General features: G+C 45.0%; 1 protein-coding gene across 1 annotated transcript in view; it reads right to left on the minus strand.

Moving 5' to 3' along the window:
* The window catches only part of NFATC2 (nuclear factor of activated T cells 2), a 57,190-nt gene extending 32,835 nt beyond the window's left edge, over positions 1 to 24,355 (minus strand). Inside the window, exons 1-3 of the mRNA XM_054391724.1 lie at positions 24,211 to 24,355; positions 14,987 to 16,013; positions 13,352 to 13,520 (exon numbers count right to left, since the gene is read on the minus strand). Coding sequence (XP_054247699.1) covers positions 13,352 to 13,520; positions 14,987 to 16,013; positions 24,211 to 24,355 — 1,341 coding nt within the window. The remainder of the gene's footprint in view (positions 1 to 13,351; positions 13,521 to 14,986; positions 16,014 to 24,210) is intronic.
* Positions 24,356 to 26,043: the final 1,688 nt, after the last annotated feature.

The raw sequence follows: 26,043 nt of genomic DNA on the forward strand, positions 1-26,043 counted from the left end.
CTGTACAATACCTAGCACACAAGGTCTTAGTGGACCTTATAGCCTAGGGCCTCTAAGGTTAAAGGACGTAAACAGACTGTCCTGTACTAAATAACATTTTATAAACAGTATTTGCTGAAAGGGAAGCCAGAAAGCCAGAATGCCTCCAAAGGCCAGGAGACAAGGAAATTTCTCCTTCTTTATTAACATTCAAAATTACAAATCAAACCATTCTAAATTTCTCACATAACCAAAAATGAAAACCAGACATTTATCTACCGCATAGGCAGTGATCTAGCTGAAAGGGAACTTTATGGTCTGACCCATGTTAAATTTGTTTTCAATTATTCTGTCCACATACAAAACCTTGATGAAGCTGTACAAAGCAAACAGTACTGGAAGATCAGAGAAAAGGAAGATTAAGCTAATGATATTCATGGCCAAGCTGGACTTTTTCCTCTTTCCTTTTCACCAGACAGCAGGAGGTATCTTTACATAGAAGGATTAATTCCCCCCTGGAAGGGGACCACATGCAGCATCAATGCAATCCTGGCAACCCTCCTTCAGCATGGCAAATGTAAAGCGACACTCACTCTTCTGAGCTATCATTACTCATCTAGCACATGTTTGCAAGGCATACAAAGACAGGGTCTGTGCCCCAGAGACCTTACAACCCAAGGACACGAATTTGCAGGCTCCACTTGCATGAATAGGTCCATTGAAACCAACAGGCCTTAAGGTGAAAGAATTACAGAATCCTGCCCAGATGCAGCTCAGACACCTATGAGAGCTCACTCGCACAAGCACTTCGGGAGATTGTGAGGATGGAAAAAAGGGTACAAGGCTTTGTGCAATCATGCCAGTTGGCGCTGGGAGCGAGGTGGAGGAGGAGTGGAGCTGGACTTGGAGCACAAGGGTTGGTATTGGAGAAGCAGCATTGCCAAGAATGTGATAAATATGATGGCAGCCATGGGGAGATTTAGAAATTTATAGAGTGTATAGCAGATTAAAGGTGACACGAGGTCAAAATGATGTATCTACCAGGAGCAGGCATGCATGTAGGAATCAGTCCTTGCTTATCCATGGAGGCCCATTAAGCCCAGGTCCTCTGGGAGCCATATAGAATCTCATCCCAAGCATGATACTTTCAAAATCCACAATTTTCTGGCCTTCAGTGAAAAGCCATTGTATGACCAAAAGCCATCTTGTCTTTACATGGGGAGAGGGAGAAGAGTAGTTTTTAAGCACTAAGCATGTTTATTGTCGTGCCTGACAGAATAATTCTTTGTGGATCCAGCTGACAAGAGGATCCTTTGGACTGGAACTGTTATTGCAGTGACAGCAGAGCAGCTCTGCCCTCTGCCAGGCAGAACAAAATTCCAGAGTTATAGGTGGGAGACTGGAACAGAGGGAAACAGATAATAAATTACAAAAGAGAATTTGCCCCCAGTGAGCACAGTCAGTAGCAGCTGTAACAGAACTGGCTCTGTATAGAGTTTTTAATACTGGCCACCTTTAAAAGTAATTTTAAGTGGTTGCTCACAAAGAGAACGAACTCCCAAGGCAAAACTATTCATGGTCTTCTAATAATATGCATGTCTGTGGGTGTGTGTCTGTACAAATGTATAGGTAGTTAAAGAAGAGTGGAATTAATTTTCTGCTTCTTTGGCAATGTTTGTAATAATCTGCAAGATGAGGGGGTATAAAACACATCATGAAAGGCCTCTTGTCCTTCACAGGACCAGATTTTAAATCAATTGTTTGATCAGTGGAAGAAAGTAACATAATTATTTGGTAATTTATGACATAACAGCAATATTTTCAGATGACATCACTGTAGAATCAAAATAGCATTATAAAATGCAAATACAAAGAGCAAAAAATACATAAAAGAATCAAGTAACCCCTTTCAAAAGCATGTGATCTTATCCTGAGTTAATTGATTATGTTTAACAGGACAATATAGGTGATCATTTACCATAAACATTTCCATCTACCTTTCACTTGCTAAGAACACATCAGGATGACTTAGGAACAAAAAATGGACAGCCCTCAAAAATGTTCCAGGAACTTTAAAACCAGAGTTTCATATCCATCTCTGCTACCAATTTACTCCGTAGTATCACTCATCTCATCTAACCTCTCTGCTTACCTCAGGTGCTTTGCAGGGACAGAAATGAGTTAACATTTTGTGTCGCATTTTTATACAGAAAAATTCATTGTGAGCCAGAATGAAAGAACACAAAGCTACGTTTCAGATATATGTCTTTCCTCAAAACTAAACTGTAAGAGCCTGTTACTCTCAATAAACACTCACCTCCACTATGCTAGGCAGCTGGTTTAGTATTTAACCATAATGCTGATCTTTTCTTTGGCGGAGTGAAGTAGGAGCAAAAGTGACCTTTAAAGAACCCTAAAGAGAAGACTTAAAACATTTTTTTAAGTAGTAACTTTAATATTAATTTTTTCTTTCCTCAGCAAAAATCAAGGCACTCAAAAGTATCTGTTTTTCAGCCCTACTCTTCTGCTCCTCTCACAGGGCAGGAGACAGCAGCTCAGCCCACAGCTGCCCAAGGGGAGGGTGCAAAGCCCTGCAACAGAAGCGTCAGCAGAGAGAAGGGACCAGCCCCATGCCAAGGTGCTCCTTTACTCTCTCACTTTTCTTTCTGCAAAGAAAACTAAATCATCTGGACTTCGGTTTCAAGAGAGTAAGAACTGAGAAAGATTTATGAATACAGAACTCTGAAAGGAAATATTTTTGTGTATTATAAGGTGACCTATTCACAATAAAACTCCCCCAAACCGTATACAGATCGAGCTGGAAAAAAACCAACTCCTTTGAGTCACATTTGCCACAAGGGGAAAGAGAAGCCAGACATGATGTGTACCTTTCCATACACTATTTTGGGATTTTAAGATCCTATTTCTTTCAGCTGAAAGATTTTTCTTAAACTTTGCTTTTGCATAACTCTTAGAATATTAACATAACCAGACATGGGCTGGTCTGTGACCTGAGGAAATGCAAAGCACTTTGGCAGATAAACAAATAACATCACTCAGAAAACAAGGAGACTTCTTGTTTGGTTTGCTGCTATGATGGGGTTTCTAAACAAAATGGAAATGTGTGGTGTGATTAAAATCTTTGGCTCACCTCTGCATAAATAAAATTCATTCATTCTGCACTCCATCCTTGGTTCAATAGCAGTCAATTTTGGGAGAAGGGGGTATTTCAGTGCCATTTTCAGGAAAGCAGATGTAATTCCACATGCAAAAACCGAGCAGATGTACCTTTAGCTGCTGTGTACTGAGTTACCCACCCGAACACAATTGCTGCGATGGTACCAGCAACCAGAGCCATCACGACCACACATTATGCATACGAATCAACGTTGGGGTTTTTTTCCCCTGCACTATTTAAAAACTGAGGTCTCCTTACAAACTAAGGATTTAAAAATACAGGTTCACCTTTGCTGTGCTGCATGGATAGCAAATCTCTTTGCTGAAGTGAAGCCTGAAACACTCCTTAGCTGTCTAGTAACCAAGTGATACATTGATAGCAGAGTCAGAAAGAAAGGCAAATTGCTTAATGACTCTGTAGGTGGTCACATACAAGACATGTATATACAGGGGGAATTTAGTGAAACCTTCAGAATTTAGATCTTTGAATCCTGGACACATTTATTAGAGTTTAAATATTATTATACTTTATGTAGAAATATGTTATCGGCAAGAGGAAAGAGGATTCACAAGAAGTAAGTAAGATAACGTTTTCATTCCTAAATGAGGAAGGCAGGACAGAAAGGTGCAGAGATTTGCTGGGATGAGCAGCCCAAGTACAGTGAGAAACCCAAGCTCCCCATTCCCCTGCTCTCTGCCTTGCTGACCTCCTTGCCAATTTCATTCTGCAAATGACACAAACTTGCAGTAACCCTGTTCACCGGCCACAGCACCTTGGCTTCAACTAGTGTTACAAGCTTCTGCCTTTGCCTTTCTAACAGGCATCACAGCCAAATTTATTGGGGATTTCTAGTTTGAGTATTGCACATCTGCAAGTCTGCATGCAAAAAGTGATGCCATGCCAAAGCAGGAGCATCTGCAATTCTTATGAGCATCTTTGAAAAGCTCCAGCAAAGACCTATTCAATAAAGACACCAATTGCCTTAGAGAGTAGAAGGGACTAATTTATTTCCCATGCATCCCAACAGAGCTTCACTTGTCAGGAATTTAGGTTGTTCTCTCCTGGGAAGTATAAAACTGCATCTTTAAAGCTGATTGCACACATCTTCCTGTCTAGACAACACAAGCTACTGCCAGAAGGAAAAGATAAAACTGGGGACTGAATTCACTAATCTCAGTGATTTTATTTGCTTGAAAGTAATCACCTCTCTTGTTTGCTTCAGCTCACTGTTACATGAGGCTTAGGCCATTAACTGCTGCATATTACTTGCTATCTCCATGTGGGGTGTGCACATGTGTGGTCAGCTTTGAGGGCAGCACTGGGGTGATTCAGATCAACCATCCCTGGCTGGTAGTGAAAAGTGGGAAAACAGAGCTTGACTAGCAACATTTAATTAGAAGTAAATACAAAACTGTGTGAGAAATCACTTCCTCCTGCTGCTTCCCTTTTCCTGCTGTACACAAGAAGATAAGAAAGCACCAACAGGCTCACCAGGAGCAGCACGTGGTTGTGGCATCAGCTGCCCTAGGAAGTAGCCCTAGCCTGCCCAGTGCCCACCTTCCTCTAGAAACAGCAAGAGGCTGCAGAGTTAAATCTGTCTCACAGGTTGCATAGGGTTGAAGGGACCTTCAAAGGTCATCTTGTCTGACCCCCCTGCAGTCATCAGTGACACCTCCAACTAGATCAGGCTACCCAGGGCAACACTGAGTCTCATCTGGAATATCTTCAGGGACAGCACCTCAACAACATCCCTGGGCAGCCTGTTCCAGGTATTTTACCACTCTCATTGTAAAGAACTTCCTCCTGATGTCCAGCCTGAATCTACCCTTCTCCAGTTTGCCCCTTATCTTACTGCTACAAGCCCTTCTAAACAGTCCCTCCCCAGCCTTCCTGTAAGTCCCCTTCAAAAATTGAAATGTAGCTCTCAGGTGTCCCCAGAGCCTTCTCTTCTCCAGGCTGAACAGCCCCAGTTCTTTCACCTGTCTTCATACAAGAGGTCCTCCAGCCTTCTGACCACTCCCACAGGTCTATGTCCCTCTTGTGTTGGGGGCCCCAGAGCTGGACACAGTACTCCAGGTGAGGTGTTAAGGCTTTTGACGCCACAGCTATTCCCATGGACCTGTTTTCTGTTTTCAGTGGACAAGAAGAGGATGTGCTTGTCAGAACAGCCTCAGCTTGGCACGGCCTTTCTGTCACACCTATTCAGCTCCCACCCTGGTGGAAGCAACTTTGTGTCTTGGATTTGATCATTAAGTCTCATCATTAACACTATTTAAGTGCAGTAACCTCAAGAATTTTTTGGGAGGAGGGGTCTTTACTGAACAATACCCCTACCAACATGGAAAATTTCACTGTATTGTCTTGGAGAGAGTGGCATATCAATAGCTGTCAGTAATTAAGACAAAGACCTCATCTAGACACTGTATCACATAGTAGCTTGCCTGTCTGCTTCACTGAGAGCTGACATTGAGCAAGAAAGTTGAATCTTGTCACATGTTTTTGTTCAGTTTTATGTGCTAGAGACACAACTGAAGAATGCAAACCAGAAGGAAATCTCTGACTTGCTTCTTTTTGCTCCTTATAAAAAGTATAAAAAGGCCTCCAAAGACAATACTTAAAACACCTGATTCAGCTTTTATTATACTTAATTTTAAGTATTTCTTATTTTGGTCACAATTTTGTCAAACTGGACTGAATCTCCTTTTCTCTGCTGATCCTTGCAGTAAATGATAACTAGACTCCCAGTGTCTAACTGGGATTTTTGCTTCCACCTGATGTTAAAACACAGGTCATACAGGTCAAAGATGTCAACTCTTGGGAGAAAGCATCTGCAGGATTTTGTTCCTGACTATCTTGGCACTGACCTTACACTGCAACATAAGCAAGTTGTCGCCTCTCTGTGCCTCAGTTTCCCTATCCCTATGAGAACTGATCCTGTGTTCAAGATGCTTTCATTCTCTCAGCCAAAGGTTTGAAAGAAGAGACACTATGCATCTGACTACTGCACATGTACAGATATGGGGATTTGGTGATCAGATTTTCATAGATAGGTGAAAATATGAAATATTTCCTACTAAGAAAACCAGCTGTGCAATTCAACAGCTTCCATGCACATCCATGACAACAGATTTAAACTTCCCCCAGCACAACAAAGCTCTCTCTGCTACAAGAAAACCGGAGGGTGCAAACCTGACTTTGACGAGATGGCACTGGGGGAGTTCCTCAGTGCACAGCTCTGCCACCAGTTTGCAAAATAATTCCCTTGCTGGCTGTCAGAGGCACTGTGGGAACCAGCCTCAGCCCAGTTGGAGCAGAATGGAGACAAGCTTATCTGCTTTCTTATCACCTAACCCTGCAGCTTTCTCTGCCACATCCCTCCCAGCAGACAGGCAAGGCAACAAAGCTTCCAGTGCAGCCCTGGGAGCATCATTCTGCACAACCAACATGTGGCATGAAGCGTAAGAGAAACCATGCTGACATGTCCAAGATGGGACAGCAGTAGCAGCAAGACCATCTTGGAGTTACTAATTTCAGCCTGAGATGATTGATTTTACTGCACTGAACCAAATCCTCAGAGCTGAGCCCTCTGCCAGGGCTTAATGCCAGACCTCCTGTGAGGTGGGTTTGGGGTCTGGGAACCATACCACAGCCTTTGCTCAGACACTGCCTATTTGACTGAACGTCAGCCAGATTTTGGAAAGGGCAAAAGCATTTTTAGGAAAAGAAAAAAAAAAAAAAAGAAGAAGAAGAGGAGAAAAATGTGAGCCCCAGGAACCTCTCTCCTCCCTAATTTCTTTCTCATGCTGAAACCCACAACATGAGGCATGCTCTCAGAGAGAGAATAACTCAGGTCTGCTGGAAGCATCAGGGTTTCAACACTTGTTTTAGAATGAAATGGAAAACCTAGGAAGTTTTCACTGAGCAGCAGCAGGCAGGAGGAGCCCAGTCCCTTCCCCCCCAGCAGCCATTATCCCAGCAAGCATAATGCTCCCCTTAGACATGGGAGGCCCAGGTGTGAGCACTCCCTTGGCATGAGGCTCTTCCAGTTCAACAGACATTGGTCTTGAGAGAGGAAGGGAGGAACTGGAGGCTTAGCTGGACAGTGAAGCCCATGAACAGAGAGCTCAGATATGAATTTACAGGACACTACCCACCCCACAGGAACTTCTCCCATGGACACTTAACACATCCTGTTCGGGGTGTGCTCATGTCAACGTTACTGCTGCGCTGGAAGTGTCCACATCCATGGCAAACTGCCATAAATGTGAACTCTGGTTTACTGTGTACTTGTACACATGTACAGTCCTGCAGTGGGAACAGACATGAAAGAGTAGCCTAAATCTTGCATCTGCCTAATCCAGGTATATTCCAAGGAATAACCCAAGACGTCTGCATCCCACATGCATCACACTCAAACCAGTTAGTATACTTCTCCTTCCCCTCACCTCTGCCAAAATTACTTTCCATCAAAAGCAATGCATTCTGAATTGGGCTCAAAAGTTTCAGTGAGAGCTTTTCATTCACTCAAAGCAGGCTGGCACATGAGAAAATTCCCCAGCTCCCTTAAGCACATGTTTCATTGATCATCTGTCCCGTACTTCTACACCTCAGCTGTACCCTAGAGTAATTCTGCCTGTCTTCTTAGGGGGGAGCTGCACTTGCTCAGCCGTAACACCTAGGTGACAGCATCCCTTTCACACAGGGGGATGCAGACTCAGTTTAAAGATTTTAAGCAACAGAGGATGCATTTTATCTCTGGTTAAAATCTCCCAGTGGCTGATTATCCTCACCGCTATCCCGCAGTTTTCTTAGTGCCTTAGTTCGAGAAGCATACAGTTCAGCTCTCCCTCTAACCTTAGCTTATTAGATATCATATTTGATATTCTGTTTCTCAGTCCAGTCTGCAGCTAGACAAAAGCAAATATCAGGTTCATCTGCATTTTCCTACACTACTTTTGATTTATCTAGCAATTTAATTTCCTCAGTGGCTTCACTGAGCTTTCAGATAGCCAGATCTCAAGGCACAGCCATGCTATCAACATGCAAGCACTACAGTGTGAGGGGCACTGACCTCCCCTTAATTTGAAGGGACGTTAGTTTTTTAAGAATATTTCCCAGAATGTACCTAAAATTCTGCATTTTTATCCCTGCACTAGCACATGTAACAACATTAAATATACCCATGACTCAACAGCTCAAAGCTCAAGAGGCACCTACAATTACCCCAGTTGTGCAAACAAGCCCAGTAGTCCTGCAGGTAAATCAGGCATGAAACGTGCAGTCAGTCTGACACACGCTGTTCTCAGCTTTGGGCAGAAATCCCTGCAAGAGCCAAAAGCTGCCATGAGCCTGTGTAAGGCTCCTACTCACTAGAAACAGGAAGCAAAGGCCACAAGAATGGTACAAAGATTTGGCAGAGCATGAGCCCAGCACAGCTTGCCCACAGAAGTGCAAACACACAGGGCTTCATCCTAGACCTCAGACTTCCCCTTCACTGAACAGGGGGAGATAGGAAGATGGGCAGAAAAGGACAAATTCAGTCCCTCCAATGTGCCTTCAGCAGTAACTCTTCCTGGGCAGACTGGTTTGGGTTTCAACAGGAGCACATCTCCAGCCCAGCATTACTTGTGAGAGTGTGAATCACAGCATCAAGCTGTGATTTGGTTTTGAGCTTCCATCAAAGGTTCTGGTTTCACTAACACGCAAAGGAATTAGTTGAATGTTGGTAGCCACATACAGTTAAAAGTCAGGGCCCCATGGGAAGCCTAGGCTTGAAAACAATTTTCTCCTCTGACTTAGAAACCACAAGAGAACACATACAGCAAAATTCAAACAGAAAAGTGGAACATACATTTGTTACTGTAAAGCAGCTCCTGTGTGCTCCATTAACAAGTCTACCAATCCAGCTTCTTTTTAATTAAAAAAAAAAGGCAGTGAAAGTCACCACAATTTTAAAAGTTAAAGTCCAGGGGAAATCTGAGTTGCCTGTGCTGAACAAGAGCCCCTCTCTCTATAAAGCTTTTCTGCTTTAAAGAGAAGTGAGGAGGAGTCTACACAGGCACATGATGGGTTGGGGGTACCCTGTGCCCTCCGCTGGGCACTGGGATTTTGTATCCCTGATCTATGTTTGGATGTTATACCAAGTTCAACACATGGGCAATTTATTTATTTTTTTACCATTACTATTAAACCAGTAAAGGAGATGTAATTATGGCAGCAAGATGATAGCTGAGAGCAGAATTATCTCCCCCCACTTTATTTCTGACATCAAGACCATGGGAGGACTTGTTCACTGCTGCCAGCAGAAGGTCAACTTGTGCCCAACTTGCCCATTACTACCATCATGGAGGTTACTGCTCCTGAACCTCTGCTAGAGGAACTGTCAACAGCTTTCTGTGTCACCTGCGCCAAGAACAGAAGAGACTGAAGACTGCAAAGATGGTAGGGGTAAGCAAACTTCAGCTTCATCATTGCTACACAGGATTTCCTTGCTATTCTTAGCAACTTAACATCTAGGAGATACACTGGCATTCAACTTGCATCCCTAAAACAGAAGCTCTGTTTTCTCTACGCTTAATAAAAAGCTGTCATTTCCTCCCAAGAGGGACTCAGAACACCTAACTGGGAGCCTACACTTCTCTGCACGACTCGAGATGGTCTCTGAAGTTAGATGGTGTGAACACTACACAGCATGCATGGCTTCCCTCCCTCCCCAAGGCAAACAAAGTAAATGCCCTCTTCCATCTGGCCCATCTAACCAGAGGTTTTCATTAACCAGACTCTTCTCCTGCCATACTTGGAGCGCACAGCTAGTGCACAGCCTTATGCACAAACTCTCAGGGCTAGACATGTGAAGAAGAGGAAGCAGCATCAGAAAGATAAACCACAAGATAAAGCCTGGAGGGTATGAGATCTGCTGGTCTACAGCTTCAGAGCATGCAAATCTGCATGCAAAGCACAGTTTTCAAAACAGATATATTGCAGACCAACACCATGTTGCAAAAGATACTCAACATCTCCTCCACAAGGTTAAACTGGATAAGGAGGCACCTGGAGGGTTAATTTAATGGGATTTTAATTTTTTTTTAAATCAAGTATTTTTAGAAAGAGATTGTATTTTAGAAAAGGTCATCAAAGTAGTGGAAAAACAGTGTAACAAAAGTGGCTGGAAATTGTATGGGCCATGAATGGGACATTCAGTCTTAGTATAAATCCTACCACTTCGGTGGGTTTCTCCCACTCAGGACAAGCTTGGCTTCTCAATATTTAACCCCAGCTGTCTAAGAGACAGACTTCATTTAAAGTTGCTCTGTAGAAGTCCTAGTGCTCCACAAAAATTACAAGGGTGATGGGTTCATATCTCTCATTTGAGAGTGCTGTGGGTCCCCAGAACCAGGTGTGCAGCTAGCAGGAGAACCTCAGCCCTGACACCTCTGGGTCAACACTGCCATTCTTGCTCTGGGGCCAAACACAGGTGGAACCTGTTGAAAGCAATGTAATTTAATTTCATTGCAATCAGTCACCTTTAATTCATGTGAACTCTCCTCAACACAGCACCTACCTTTCAAAAATCTCTCCTGTTACACTATATACCCTTTGCATCTGACAAGAACACAAAGGCTAAAATTCACTGAGGGGAAAGGAGAAAAAAAAACACAAACCAAAAAATTAAAACTAAAAAATGAGAGACATCTAACAAAAAAAAAAAAAACCACCAAACAAAACCTTGAAGCCAAATAACCTATGACATGAAAGCTTTGGACTTTATTAGCCTTCCCAAGCTTCACATGTCATAAACCATACAGGTGCAACTACCTCACTGCTCAGCAGCCATATGAACCTTGTTATGGTAAAGTGAAGACAAATCCCACAAATATTTCCAGGTTTATAATAAACCTTCATAAAGAAACTGTCCATGTTTTGCCCATATGCAGGCACAGCTGTGCAGAGACATCTGCTTGGGAAACTAACATCAGTCTTTGCCTTTATAGTTTAAGATCCTTAAGCTAGATGGCAAATTATAAAACTAGGAATACCATGACATTCCTGTCTCCACCAAAAAAAAAAAAAATCTAAATCCCTCTTTGACTGATACTGATTACAGGAAGAAAACGAAGCACCTGTATTTCCCCATGTCACCAGAAACTCCTCCAGTGCAATAAACATCCTTACTTTATTTGTAAGCAAGCTGAAAAAGAGCAAGTGCTGTCTGCCCACATAGTTCATACATTCATGCAGCTTCAAACATGCCACAGGGCTACAAGTTTGTCAGATTCATAAACTAACAAGATTGCATATACCAGGGTTTGCCAAATGTGATTGCTATTTGTTATTATCCTGCACCCTTTACTCAAGCATCCAGTCCATACTTGGTAGTCCAAGTCCAGCTCAACTGAGGAAAGCAAATTAATTGATTTAATAATTTATGGCTTGATTTTTAAAGGCAGTGAGCCTACAGGGGAATATCTAACATATGTTTGAAGTTAATCACAAGCCAACCGAGTGAAATTAATTGTATTGATCACATGCTCAAAATTAAGCACTAAATTCAATGTTTTCCTGTCTCAGGCTTGCCTTAACAAGTCCTGATTGTAGTGGGGACATCTGTAGGATGCACCCCAACTTGGTTTAGTGAAAGCTGTAGCTGTGGCTGATCTGTACAGCTGCCACACAGCATTACCAGCAATACAATCCTGGCACCTGAATGGCACTGTCTGAAATGAGAAGCAAATGAGTGAAAAGACAGATGTGGCCCCAAATGGCTACAGTGCAGCTACTCAGCCATTATTTCAAATTACCCTTCACCCTCCACAACAGAATAAGGGCTCAACTTATCCACACCTCAGGTCAGGAAGGAACACATTCTGTTACCATCATCACTGTCAGCTTGGATTTCATTCACTGTTTTCAGCAGGGTGACTTCCCTTCTCACAAACACAGCTAGGACTCTTTAGGGCAATGTAAATGACACCTCAAAAGAGAGATAAAAATTTGTTCTTGTAGTGACATCAGCCCAAATCACAATGGACTTCCCACTTAATCTCATTCAGCCTTTCTCTACAGCATTACAAAGCTGATAAACATGCCCTCTCTAGAGTTACAAACATAGGGGGCAAACATTTTCCTGAAATCATCCCCACTGCTATGTCATTATCTTGCCCTGCTGTCTCCTCATGACATGGCTGTTACAGCTAGAATTTTCCTCATGGCAGTGAACATCCAGGATAAAACAAAGGCAATGTTACCACAGATGAGGAGCAAAACTGCATGCGAAGTGGGACACAGCATCAACGAGTTACATATAAACCAGCACTAGATTAAAATGGATGCCCGGAGTATTTGCAGTGCACTGGGGTGAAATTCTCTGACCTAAATTTAAATAGCCTTAAAGTTAGGAGTTCTACAACAGAACCAGAGGATAGAAAAAAAACCCAAACAAACAAAAGACTTGAAATTGCTAATAAAAAAGCAAATGCATGAAAGACATTTCTAGCCCAAGTCAGCTGCTAATTCTGGGGAAGCTTCACTTTAGCATCCATACCTTCCTCATCCAACTCCCATTGAGGTTAATGAAGGTTGCTTCACCTTTCTTTAAACGTCAGGTGAATGTATATGAGCTTTGTACAGCTTGGCTGCACAGACCAGAAAGGAACCAAGATTAGGTACAACCAGAAGCACAGGTAGCAACTCTGCCACATGGACTTGCCACATGGAAACTCCAGGAGCATGGCTCCAAAATCCACGTTCACCACTGGCAGGAGAACGTGGTACCACAGACGTAACACAATCTGCTACTTACTACAAATCTGAGTTTGGTAGGTCGCTGAGTTTGAAAGCCAGGCTTGATCTGTGTGTATTTTGAACCTCACAAAACCCCTAGTTTACACAGAAGACACTGTTGTTGAGACAAAAAGGGCTCAGCTGAAATTCAGGACATCTTAAGACAGAGCTGGGTCACACGAGATTTAACATATAGCCCAGAACAGGTAACAAATACTTAGCCTAAGTTTCTGAGCTTTCAAAAGCTAATCCAAACAAACTTTCCAAACATCTAGGACTTCACCACAGTTCAACTCCAGACACTTAATGAGCATCTATGAGCACACCCAGGTTTAGACAATCCTCCTCTTTCAGGCTCAGTCCCCCCCAGCAAGACTTTCAGAAGTGAACCCTCCACATGCTTTTCACACTTACCTGTACAACAGGGTGGCCTCCAGTCGGTGCCTTGACAGCCCCTCGGCTTCCCTCTGTCTCGTAGTGTGCCCGGTGGTGGGGCTTCGGCTGCACCTCAATGCGCAGCTCATAGGAGCCAGACTGGCTGGAGAGTGGCCACTCCAGGGGCGGCAGGGACTGGACAGGTAAACTGGAGAGAGGCACACATCAGCTGCAACACTTCAGCACTCCATTTCTCAAAGCCCCAATCCCTTCTTCCTCCAAATGCCACACAGAAGGTGCTCTTGCCAAAACATTTAGGAGCCTGCTATCAATTTCAGTAAGAATATGCTGTCCTGATGACATCTGATGACAGACTTCAGGTTCATAGAATCATAGAACACACTGTGTTGGAAGGGACCTTTAAAGGTCAGCTAGTCCAACCCCCCTGCAGAAAGCAGGACCATCCCCAACTAGATCACATTGCTCAGCACCCTATCGAGCCTGACCTTGAATGTCTTCAGGTCCTACACCATGGTGAATACAATCATTTCTGTGCACCCATCTCCTTGCAGGAGAGAACAGAGTATTTCTGTGTCTTAAACAGAAATATCTAGAGCAGTTAAAAAGATCCTCCTCTTTTCTCCAGTTTGATCACAGAACATATATTGTGAAACATTAACCCCATTTACCACTTACCAGTTGTGTGAATCAGTCATATTTATCATTGCCATAGATACTAAAACACACACAAATAAAATCCTAGGTTTTCCTACCCGTTATAGCTTTCCTGTTATCAAAACACACACGAGTTTATAATATGAAATTACTACACTGAAATGTACAACCAGGGCTTGCACTGGATTTCCAGTAACTCTGATTTTGTTAGCACAAACTGCTGCCAGGACCAAGCCAAGGAAAGCCGCAGTCTGTGTCCTTTCACTCCCGGTTTGTGTTTAGCAGGTTGGGAGCCACACAGGATAACGTCAGCATGGGGACAGCCTTGCACCAAGTGGGATGGCAGGGCTGACAGGGTGCCAGCAGTGACTTGTGAGTGGAATCACACATTTGGCAACCTCCATCCTGGCAGATGTGCACCACTCAGGGTCCAGACCTGTGTGCCACCAGTGCTGGGCAATGGAGGGAATTGATGAGCGCAGTGCCAAAGGCTGAGATTTGGGTTAAATAAGAGTTAACAAATTAACAACTGGCAATAAATCACTTGGGGTTGACCAAATGCTCAGCCTGACTTGGAGCAGCATGCTCTATTTTGAATCAGGAAATATTAAAAGTATTTCCATCCTTGAAGGAAACTTGTAAGCAAGACATTCTCTGAATTTAGAAATGTGATCAAATCCTTTTCTTTACAAGCTGCAGGATGAAAGGAGCATTGAGTCAAAGGCCGTTTGCAATTTGCTTTTTAGGGAAATAATTTGGAAATCAATCTGTCACATGCTGTGCTACCAATGAACAACTTTGATGATGTTTCTCTCAAGCCCCGATTTTTTCATCTCAGAATTATAATGGATTGGGCTCGCACTAGCCAGTGCTGTCCCTGAGCAGTTGGCTCTGGTCTGCAGCAGGGTCTGCCCAAGGAAATACTCCCTTGGGATCACTATGCACAACAGAGGACATCACACCATGAGAAAACACACAACCACAAGAAGTGTTACATACCTGCAGATAGGTATGGCAGGCACCAGTTGTTTTGTCCAGGACGGAGGTACCAGCAAAATTGATTCTGGGGCTGAGTTTCTTCTGTCCTCCTGCTCACAAGACCCATGGAAGTCAACAGTCTGAAAGACGTGACATGGAATGCTGTTTTTGTGGGAAGGCATTGAGGAAGGATCAGGGCTGGTTTTCCAAATTTTTGTGGGAACACCACAGGAGGGATCTGTAGAAAGGCTGCTCATAGCATCCATGGAAAGAGAAGCGTTGGGCAACTGTGTGTATGTAACTGAAGAGTTGTCTTCTCTCAAGGGGATGCGAGGAGAGGATTGTGGAGAGGGGGTCCTTGACTGTCGTGGAGAAGTGGAAGGCAGCTGGGTATTGTAGAGCTCAGTGCAAGAATACCTTCGTTTTGCACCTGGTGATGAAGACCTTGAGTTGGGACAAGGTGATGGTGAATGTCGTCCCAAGCAGGTTTCCTCCGTGATGCTTGTTCGTGGTGACATTATTGGAGAGGTTCTAGGAGAATAATGAGTATGGATGTTTTGAAACTGTGGACAAAGGTCATCACTAGGACCATTATTTGGTGAAACACATGGTGATGTGCAAGGAGATACATTTGTCTCTGAAATGAAACTTGCAGAGGAGCCGCTACTAGCTGGGCTCAAACACAGTGGTTCTCTGTAGCCCTCAAAGCCAGGGACAGGCAGGGTAACCCTTGGGCTAGTGGTAGCTGAGTTTGACTGATGTTCTACCAAAAGAACATCTGTGTCTCTGCTGCGGAAGGGACCCCCTGAATGAATCAGTTCATGATATGGAGTAATTTCAATCCTAGGGCTTGGAGCAGAGGGCCCTGCAGCGTTGGCAGGGTATGTAGGTGCTGTCCCTATGCTATCTGGCTGTCCATATCTGCCCATGGGATCTGCAGAAAGGCTAGAAAAAGGCAGGGGGCATGGCTTGAGGCCACAGTCCAAGACATCATGAGCGTATGTAACTCCAGAGGTTGGGCTGTTGGTTTTATGTGGAGTCGGTTCTTCTGGAAAAAGAAGGGTCTCTTTAGGACTATAAATATTAGTACAGAAACTGAGCAATCACGGATTTTTTTTAAAATGCATATTTATAAACTGGTTCTGATCTGATATTAGGTAAATATTTGTTTAATTCTTTTTAACTACAGTTAATGCTTGTGAAAAGTACTGGATTAACAGCCAGGGAAGCTCAAGTGCGCAGAGCAGCATGGACAGAAGCACTGCAAACACCTCCACACCACCCAGCTGGGCTCCCATTACCTGAGCCCTGAGCTGGATCACTGGGAAGGGTCAGTGCCACATCAGCCTCTCTGCCCATTTCAAAGCTGGCCTTCCTACTCCTTCTGCCAAATATAACCCTTAGTGCCTATTGGAGTTTTCTAACTTTGGTCAATCTTCCGTCACTTAGAAGTTGGTACCAGACCATCATGTCACAAAACCACTTCCAAATAGGTCAACATGAAAACAAATGGTTGAGCAGCAGCTTTTGGTGGAGAAAAATCTTCCTTACATAGCAAAGTCCAGGCAGAAAAGGCTTCATGAAACCAAAGCTGTGCCCAAACTCTTAAATTAAAATGTTCTGTGTGATGATTTGTTTGGGTCCCTATTATGTCAACAAGTTATGGTGAGAGATTTCACACTAGAAAGCACCAGATGATCAGAAAACACATTCACAAATATACACTAGAACAAAAAAAAAAAAAAAAAAAGAGACAGCTAGAAAGCATCCAGCCCCATGGCTACAGGCAATCACTTATTCCAGTTTCAGCTCAAGGACCATTTTGGCCAGAAAGGTATTTTAAAATACATAATAAAAGCTAAGTGCTCAGTGCAGCCTTCTCTCTTGGTACAAAAAATCCTCAATTTTCAGAGATTCTCAGGTTTGCAAACCCTCCTCGGGTTGCAGAGTATCAGGATGCTTCTAAGCAATACAGAATTCCGATCAGAATCGCTGAGCCCAGTTCTGACCTCATCCCAGCCCTGCATTGGGTGCTTAATGGCAAAAGTGTGCAAGAGCAGAGTCATGCCAGGTATCCCCAGCACAGACTCCTCGAGTTATATCAGCTCCTGTAGCTTCCGCAGCCTGGGACTTCAATAATATCCATCATTACACAAAAGCGTGCAAAATACTACCAGAATTTGTACATTTTTAAAGATTTTTATGCATCCAGCAGGAAATACCCAAACCAGCTCCACAGTTTGAGATTATTTCCCACTATCTGTTCACTCCTGGGCAGAGATCAGTACATGTCATAGGCAAAGAGGTTTTCATTTAAATATTTAAATAACTGTTCCAGCATTTTCTTTAACTCCTACACTAGAGGAGGCAGCATTTCCCACGAGCAAATAACCCTGTACATAAAGCCAGGTAAGAGCTGACTCTGCTTTCTGCAAAAGTAACAGAAGTTTGTAGTGAAACTCCTACACACAGAGAGTTTGTGATTTAATTTCAGGGGAGTTCTGTTCATTTTCAGTATTAAATGCTTCCAAGCATGAAAGCGAAATCCCCAACTGGTTTTTGACTAATGCTTTTTGTACTCAATGCTTTGCACAACCTGGAGGCAACTCCACAAAAAGAATACTCCACAAGAACTGCTGAGCCTTGGTGTTTAGTGGGAAACCCTGACAGGCAACCAAACAAACCAACACACAGAAAGTCTATGTGACAGGATGGGATACCACCGGGAGAGCACAGCTTGCAAACTTCTTAAGGTTCCTTCTGGCTTTTAATCCCAGCACACAGCTGTTTGGGGGACAGCAAAAAACAGCAATGAGCAACTGAATTTTGAGCTGAACATATTTTTAGCACCACTGATCTCTGATATCAGAGCTTTGGCATTTCCAAGATTCATCACTCAAACTCTGACGCATCAAGCCTAAATATTGATGCTACATTTCACTTTGAATAAGACTCATCATGCCTTTGGACTCAACAGAGCAACACACCCCTCCACAGGCACACAAAACATCACTCCCACCACTTTTGAAAGAATCACTCCCATTTAAATTGATGCAAGGAAGCAAAGTCAGCACCAAACAGAGTGGGGCTTGATGCCAGGACTTGAGCCAGGGCTCACAGTGACCAGCAACTGCAGAAAGCTCCCCAGGCCAAAGAGCTTCATAACAAGGAAGAGGCAATCATTTCAGCTCCCCACTCAACACACCTCCAGTGAAAGCTGCCCCCACCACATGTGTTAAACCACCTTATCTGTGCCAGATACACCAACAGCAGGTAAGGAGTTGCAACTCCTCCCAACACAAGCTGAGTAGCAAAGCTACTGTGTGTAGATTCATGTGGAAGGGTATGAGAAAAAGCAAACAAATATTTGTATATGCACATGCAACTTTTAAAGTCTTCTGAATAATACACCCCCCACCCACACTTTCTGCCCATTAAAAACTAGGCTTTGGGTAACCTGCTTTTTCTTTCTTTTCCCTGAAATACTGTGTTTATATGAGCACTTTGATCCTCAGCACTCACTCTCAAGAGGATTCATGTTCCAAATATTAATGACAATGTTTATGCATGACAACAAGCTGTAGCATGCCCCTGCCTTCATGCAGCACCCTGGCAGAGCACTCCTCCAGTGCTTTACTGGCCACGCAGACTGGGATTGCTCACCCAGCAAAGCAGGAGCTCTTTGCCAAGCAGACAACACCCACAGCCTTCTGTGCAGCAAAAATATTTAGTTTCCCCCCACATGGCAAATGATCAATAAAGCAAGCAGAGGCACTGGAATGTGGGCAAGATTGCAGACAAGAAAACCTTGGCTCATTTGAAGAGTTCCCAGGGGACCATGCTGGGCAGAGATGCCCAGAGACTGAGGTTGTGTCTGGAGCAGGGAAGAGGCTGCTGTCCCTGACTCATCGGCACAGCTTCGTCAGGACCTGGGGCTTGGGGAGCTCTCTTGACCGAGTCCCAGCCCTGCATAACTTCAGAGGTACAATGAAATCACTGTCCCGGGTGCTACTGCCCACGCCTGTGACGTCATGGTCTGTCACCATGGCAGTGACAGTGATGCCACAATGCTAGGCTCTGACCTCACCAGGGGAGGGAAAAGGGGTGGTTGGGTGAAGCAGCAAGTGCTGCTCTCCAGAGGGAAATGGTTCTTCTATCAAGATCAGGAGAAATTCTGCTTTTTACTTCAGTAGGAGAAGACTGCCTACCCCGCTCCCAGCCAGCTTGGCTGGGGTTTGGAATCCACTTGAGGAAGGGGCAGACCTGAGCCAACATCCTAGCTTACCCAGGCCAGCACCACAGAGTTAGGTTTTGTAAACAACATCAAGCTCCTGCCTTTGAGAGGGGACCAGGAGAGGTTGCTGCCCAGCAGCTTGGCTGCTTTCCCCCTGCATTTGCAGAGACCAGCAGGAATGTGGAGCAGCCCAGGCACAGGAATGGCTCCAGGCAGATAGCCCAAGCAATAACCATACTTCTGCTGCCAAGCTGAGCTTGGTTAGGATGGCAGGAGCTGAGGACAGTGAATCTCACACTGTTGGCCCACTGCCACACTAGACATTACAAGGGGCAGCCTCCCCACCCACCAGTTGGGCTCCCCAATCAGGTGAGAGACCATTGCACCCCCTTACAAAGGAATAATAATGTGACAGAGCAACCTAAGAAAGGTGTTTTTCCATAATTGAAGCAGCTTTGAAACCTCTGTGCAGATGCTCAGCTTTGCACTCGCTGTTATGCCACCTTCAAGGGTTCATTTGTCCCTGCATATTACATCCCAGAATACAGACTGAAATACTCCTGCAAAGGACTGGCCACTGCTTTTCTAATGTACATCTCAGCAAACAGCACAGCAGCTTCGGCACAGCTCCTCTGACACCCTTCTGACTCTACAGCTACAGTGCTTCCCCACCTCCATTCAGGCATTTTCTAGCCTCAGGTTTCGCTGCTGAATCATCCTCTGACTCAGTACCAAAAGATCCTCCTTGTTTTAAAGGGGGTTATAAGAAAGCAAGCTTCCCACCCAGACCACACTGGCACCTCCTCAGTCAGCTTTACTGTCAGCAAAGAGACTACTCCCCTGTGTCACCCAAGTCCCATGAATAGTGAAGTCCTGCTGCAAGTACCCTAGGAACCCAACCAAACCCCTAGGGAGCCTCCTCAAACCGACAGCTCTTATTCCTCACTTTTTCCAAAGCCTTTACCCCCTTACCACTTCACAGAATCATCTCTTCTCACCACAGGGAATAAAAGCAGGGCTCTCCGGCAGGCAGCTCAACCGACTATCTGGTGGCCAGGCAGCCTCTCCAGTTGAGGATCATTAAGACTGCCATTAGAACCCATTTGCTAGAGGAGTTAAAAAACAGGTGAAAAAGATCAAGGGATTTAAGTTTCAAAGGACTTAACCCTTGATTTAACAAATACCTTTTCACACACCTCTGAAAGGCAGGAAAGAAAACCCCCACCCGGTCCTGCTGGGCTCCAGGGATTTCCCAAGCTGGACAGGATGCACACCAGTGTGTGCACACATGGCTCTGCGAGGGCCCACCCTCTGCTGGTTTTCAAACAAGGCAGTAACTTCAAAGCCATTCAGTCAGCCAAATGTGACCTTGCCAATTAGCATGAAATTAGGGAATAACAGATCACCCAGCAACTGCTTATACAAATCATCATCTAGGAAAAGCTAAAGATAGCTGCCTGCGGGACAAGGGAGCCAAGGGGAGGGCAGGGGGAGAAGGTCAGATTTGACCTCATATCCGTTTGCTGCAGTGCAGCTCCTGGGATTTCAATGCAGTTCCTTATTTGCATAAGTAAAAGAGTGCAATTTTTTTTAATTAAATTTGCTTTTTGTCATTTGACAGGGCCAATCCAGAATGTTTTTGCATTTTTGAACAGTCGAGTCATCTGTTATCTACACGAGCTGCTGGGAAGCTCAAAGTGAAAGTTGACTTCCTGAGTGAAATCTGGTCTTCTCTGTTACATGTGCATGTTTGTCTGCTCACTGCAGGGCTGCCACCCAACACTGCTGGCTCTGTTACTGGGCCAGCCGCTAGCGCTGAGCTGCTAGCAGATTTTCTTTTAATAGCTTTGTGTTGAGGAGAAAAAGAAGGAACAAGGCAAATTATACAGGGCTTGACACCTACAAGACGTGGCAATGTCCCTGGGAGCCCATCTACACACAAGCAAGCATTTAAAGGAATATCAAGATTTATAATGCTCCCTGCTTCCCCTCTCTATATTATACATACACAGACCTTGCAGACAGGTGTCACCAGGTGCAACGTCAAACTCCACTGAGCTACAAAAGGCTTGAGCCTAGGAGAAAATGCTCTTTCAAATTTGTATTCTTGCCTCTTGTCTTAGGGCAGGATTTTTGACCAGAGTCATATTTAAAGATGGGGGTTGTTCACATTTTAAGTTTCAAAACACTCCTCAGAGGATCAGCTCTCAGAAAGCTTAACCTCATCACTCAGTGAGCAAAGGACAAAAGTACAAGAAGTGCACTACTGTTGTCTGGCCTTTCGGTATTTTTCTCTCTTACAGTGGCCAAAAGCAAGTATTATGGAATAATACACTAAGCAGTCATCAGAACTTACTCATCAGAGAGTCCTATTTGTAGGAATTAGTTAAATGATCCCTGACTTTCTGTCAATCTTCTCCACTGAGAAAGGAGGATATTCAACACCTTTCAAGTTTGAAATAACCTAAAACTTGGGATGCCACTGGCAATACCTCCACATGTACCTCTCAAAGAAGTGCATCTAAGGATTTAAAAGGAGATAGAAAACATCTTCAATGCCCAGGTGAAATCACAATTTCAATTGGATATGCCCTTTGCCCAAATCTTCCAAAGGCCTGTTCACCTGTGCCCACTTTTGAGTTCAGCCTGCTGACAGCAGATGTTTCTGATTTGCAAACGAGGAGAAGAGGGTAGCTTGTTAAAGCCTGGCAAGGAAGGGTAAAGCAAAAGGCATATGGAAAACAGCACTTTGTACAGCACCCCTGCTTTTAGAAATTGCTGTCTTAGAAAGGCGTATCTAACGCTGACCACAAGATTTTTATTTACCCTCATTTTCTCTGTTACTTTTACAGCAATCCGTATTACTGTTATCTCAGGCACATACAAGCACTACTGAATGCCAGCTGCTTTCAGAAAGGATATTTCTGGCATTTCCATGGCAACAAGTTGTGATATAGATCCTACTTTTAAAACACATGCTTAGATGGATGTTGTCAAAACCCAAGCTTTCAAACAAACTGTTCATCAGAAATAAACTTTTATCCTGATCCATTTGAGAGTCCCAAGTTTACATTTTTTCCCCTAAAAAAAAAAAAAAAATTAAAAGTCACTTTTAGCATGTTTACAGAGATTTGTTATTACAGGACTTGTCATGAACAGTGGGTGGAGCAGGCCAGACACTGAGGAAACCAGAGCCTCTTTCAAACAAGCTTTGAATGCAGGAACCAGACTGAAGTGCTGGGATTCACAAGCACTCCTATGGTCTTGGTTCCATTCTCAAACCTCCACTGAAAAGGACTTGTTTTCCCAACTGCAGTTCAGATGAGGCCAGAACTGCACATGACACCAAGCATCCTTTACCACGACATGTGGATTAAAGCCCTTTCTCAAAATTTGAACATTTTCTGTTTGCCTGTAAACATGCTTTAATCTTTTGTACATTAAAGGTCACGGATGTATACAGGATTGCTTACAGACTCTAGCTGGTGCCTTTTCAAAGCAAAAGAGAATGTTCTCCAGATTACAATGCTAGTATATATGGTTGTGATCTTTCTTGGTTTGGGTTTTTTTTCCGTTTTGTTTTGGTTTTTAATGATAATTATTTCCATCTTTGGAACAAACAAAAATTACTACTAATTATGGTTTCCAGTCATTCAAATGCAGAGAAAGCAGGCTCAAGAAGGAAGTTACTTCTACTACAAGCATACACTGCTCTGCATTTATGTGGTCTGAAGATTTAAACTTTCTGCCTCCCACCTACATACTACTATATTCAGTGGAACTTCCCACTTGAGGCTTCACAGCAGTACTCTCTACTATAAAGATGTGAAAAACACCCAACATCTGAAGCTTTCACTGAGATTTAATATATTTTCATTAAAATCGCTGACCTCTCCCCATCATGGCTTTATTTTAACTACATCAAACCTTGAATGAAAATTTAGCTTTGTGCAGTTGATGACATGAACCATCCTCGCTCATCTTTGTTGCTGGTTTAAACATCTGTATGTTTAAACAAGTAAACAAAGAACAAAACTCAGTAACAATTCTCTGCTTTGCTATACCATGATTCAGGCCTAATGGGTCCCCTTCTGCACTGTCCCCTAGGAACACATCATCTCATTCTTCAAATGCCCTAAAGAAATGCCACCTCTCAGCTGTGCAGAACCAAAACACGTGTATCTTAGAAACAACATCCCAGCAATTCTTTCCTCTAGGTCCTGCCTCTTTTGGCTTTGCCTGATTTATACAAATCCATATTGTATGGAATAGGAAGCACTGGGGTTTAATATAGCCAATTGCTTGAATTACCATTGAGAAAGTCAAGGAACACTTGCCACAGTGCTTTGCGTATCACAGACTTGCATAAACTCAGAAAAGCAGAACTATCACTGTTAACTTTAGCTTATGGTGCTTGGAGCCAGACTGGAAACTGACTTTTGCCAGCTCCTTGCCATCCAAGCAGGATGGTCAGGCTCTTCTCAGATAACTAACTCCTTGGGACTCCTAGACCTAGTGCTCAAGCTGCCTTTTTGAGTTTCCAGAACACCTTCTACCATCATGATGATGGCCACAAGGAGACCAACCGACTTGAGCCCTTCTGCCTCGCTTTTCAGAGCTGCACTCTAATAGCCCTGTGCACAACTGTGTAGACAACAGCAAGGTCAGATGGTTCATCACCAGAGGGGGACCAAACCAGTTGCCACCAGTGACACTGCCGGTTCGCAAGCCCTGCTGGCCACCTCAGCAGCGCAAACCCGGGAAGCGCAGCCCTCAGCACAGCCCGTCAACAGCACGCACGGCTAGGAATCCACAGCCGGGACGGGCGCGGGCAGGCACAGCGGGGCACAGGCCCGGCAGCAGACCCAGCGAGAGGCCCGGCAGCATCCCCTGGCTCTTCCGCCCTCCGAGGGGCTGCCGGAGGGCGCTGGCAGCGCCCGGTCCTGCAGCGGTGGCCCCGCCGTCCCGTCGGGCGCGGCCCCGGCTCCTGCTGCGGCGGCTCCTCACCAACCTTCGATCGGCTTCAGGTAGTCGTAGTCGAAGAGGATGGAGAAGTCCAACTCCTCCTGCGGGCTGCCCTCCGGGGCTGGGCCGGGGCCATGCCCGCCTCCCGCCTCCTGCGGGTCGGGCTCCGGAGCCTGGGCTGCGGCGCTCATCGCGGCCAGAGCCAGCCTGGAAGCGGCGGGACGGGAGGGGAGGTTATTCCGGGGCTGGCCGGCTGCCGAACAGAGCCCCAAGTGCGAGAGCCGCCGCAGAACCCGTCGGTATCCTTCCAAATACAAGTGGAGAGGAGTTCGAGGGGAGAAAAAAATTAGGGAAAAGGAGAGAAAATAAGCCAAAAGCTGTCCTCGGGGGTCGCTGAGGAGACTACCCCCGACGGCGGCAGTGCAGACAGCGAGCCCCGGCGGTGGCACACGAGGGCGTCTGGTACGACCAGCAGTGGCAGCTTCCTGCTCCCGAGCTGCCACCTGCCGCCGGGGCCGCCCCCGGGGAGGAGGAGCTCGGCCCGGGGAGCACCGGACCTGCAGCCCCGGGGAAGAGGGGTGCCTCGGTTTGGGGGAGGGGGGGTTTGTGCCTGCAGGGATCGTGAAGGAAGAGCAGAGGAGAGGGAGTGGAATGGGCATGAGAACTGCAGGGCTACGAGGGGAGGAATGGTTTTGCAGAGAGATGGGAGCCTCCAGAAACCCCATTCGGTCCCCTGTCAGAGAGACGTCTCTGCCCTCTTACCAGAGTCTGAGCATAAATTGTTGTCTTGCATGCAGCCTCTTCCTCCCCAGCAGCCAGGCCTTTTTCTGTTGAGGTTTTCAGTTTCTAGCAGCCCAGGTGCTGCCCTTGCCTTCACCAGGATTCACGGGTCCTGTTGCATGTGCTCCTGCCTCCCAGCAAGCATCATCTCATTCTGCAAACACAGGCTGACCTCTCTTAACTGGAGCACCTTTAGAAGCCTCAAGCCTATCATGCACAAGGCCTCTGTTCTCCCCCTGCCTTGCTCACAGTTTTTCCTAGAATTCCCTGCTGACCACACTGCCAGTGCTGCCAGTTTCCCCAGGTATCCTCAGCCACCTTCACCACATTGGCTCTATTCATCAACATCTTCACCACGCCCTTCACAGGGTGCTGGCCTCTTCCTACCAACAGCCTTCCACCACTGATGGCTGCTACAACCAGCAATGACTTCACTCGTGGGTAATTGGAGATCACAAATTTGTGTTTTTAGAGCAACTGTGGTCAGAAGACTGTGTTCCCTTGCTTACCTCGTTTGTATGGGCCCCTTCATTAGTGTAAGGATGTCTGTGAGCCTGAGAAATGCTTAGTCTGTAGACAGAGAAGAGAGGCAAAGGCAGAGGGACCAAGATAACTTTAAAAGTACCTTGATGTTTACTTCATCTTGTTTTTATTTGCTAAGCCCTGTTAGCACGGCAACATTAACTGCAAATCTGACCCTGAGTTATTTGTCTAAGGTCGTAAAGTCTGTTTTATAGAACACATAGAGCAGAGTCGCTACATTCAGGCTTACACCCCATCACCTTTATCATTAATGTGGCCAGAAGGGTAGGGACAAATCACATTCTCATCACACCATTTTGCTCCATCCTTTGTCAGTCCAGAGTGCAAGAACTTGGACTCCTCCTATGCTTTGAACTCAGTTTCTACAGCGAGCTTCTGAAGAACCTCCCGCAGCAAAGTTTGTACTGGCCAGTCATCCCACAGCACCTACTGGGAGGTATTGGAGGCACCTATTGGTGAGCAGAAGTGTTGCACAGCACTTTCAGGCATGAAAGGGGAGTGGGGAACTACAAAAACTGACATCATGGGTGCACGAAGGCAGGTGGAGAGCAATCAG

Source organism: Indicator indicator, chromosome 24 (assembly GCF_027791375.1).
Source record: "Indicator indicator isolate 239-I01 chromosome 24, UM_Iind_1.1, whole genome shotgun sequence".
In the NCBI taxonomy this organism is placed as follows: Eukaryota; Metazoa; Chordata; class Aves; order Piciformes; family Indicatoridae; genus Indicator; species Indicator indicator.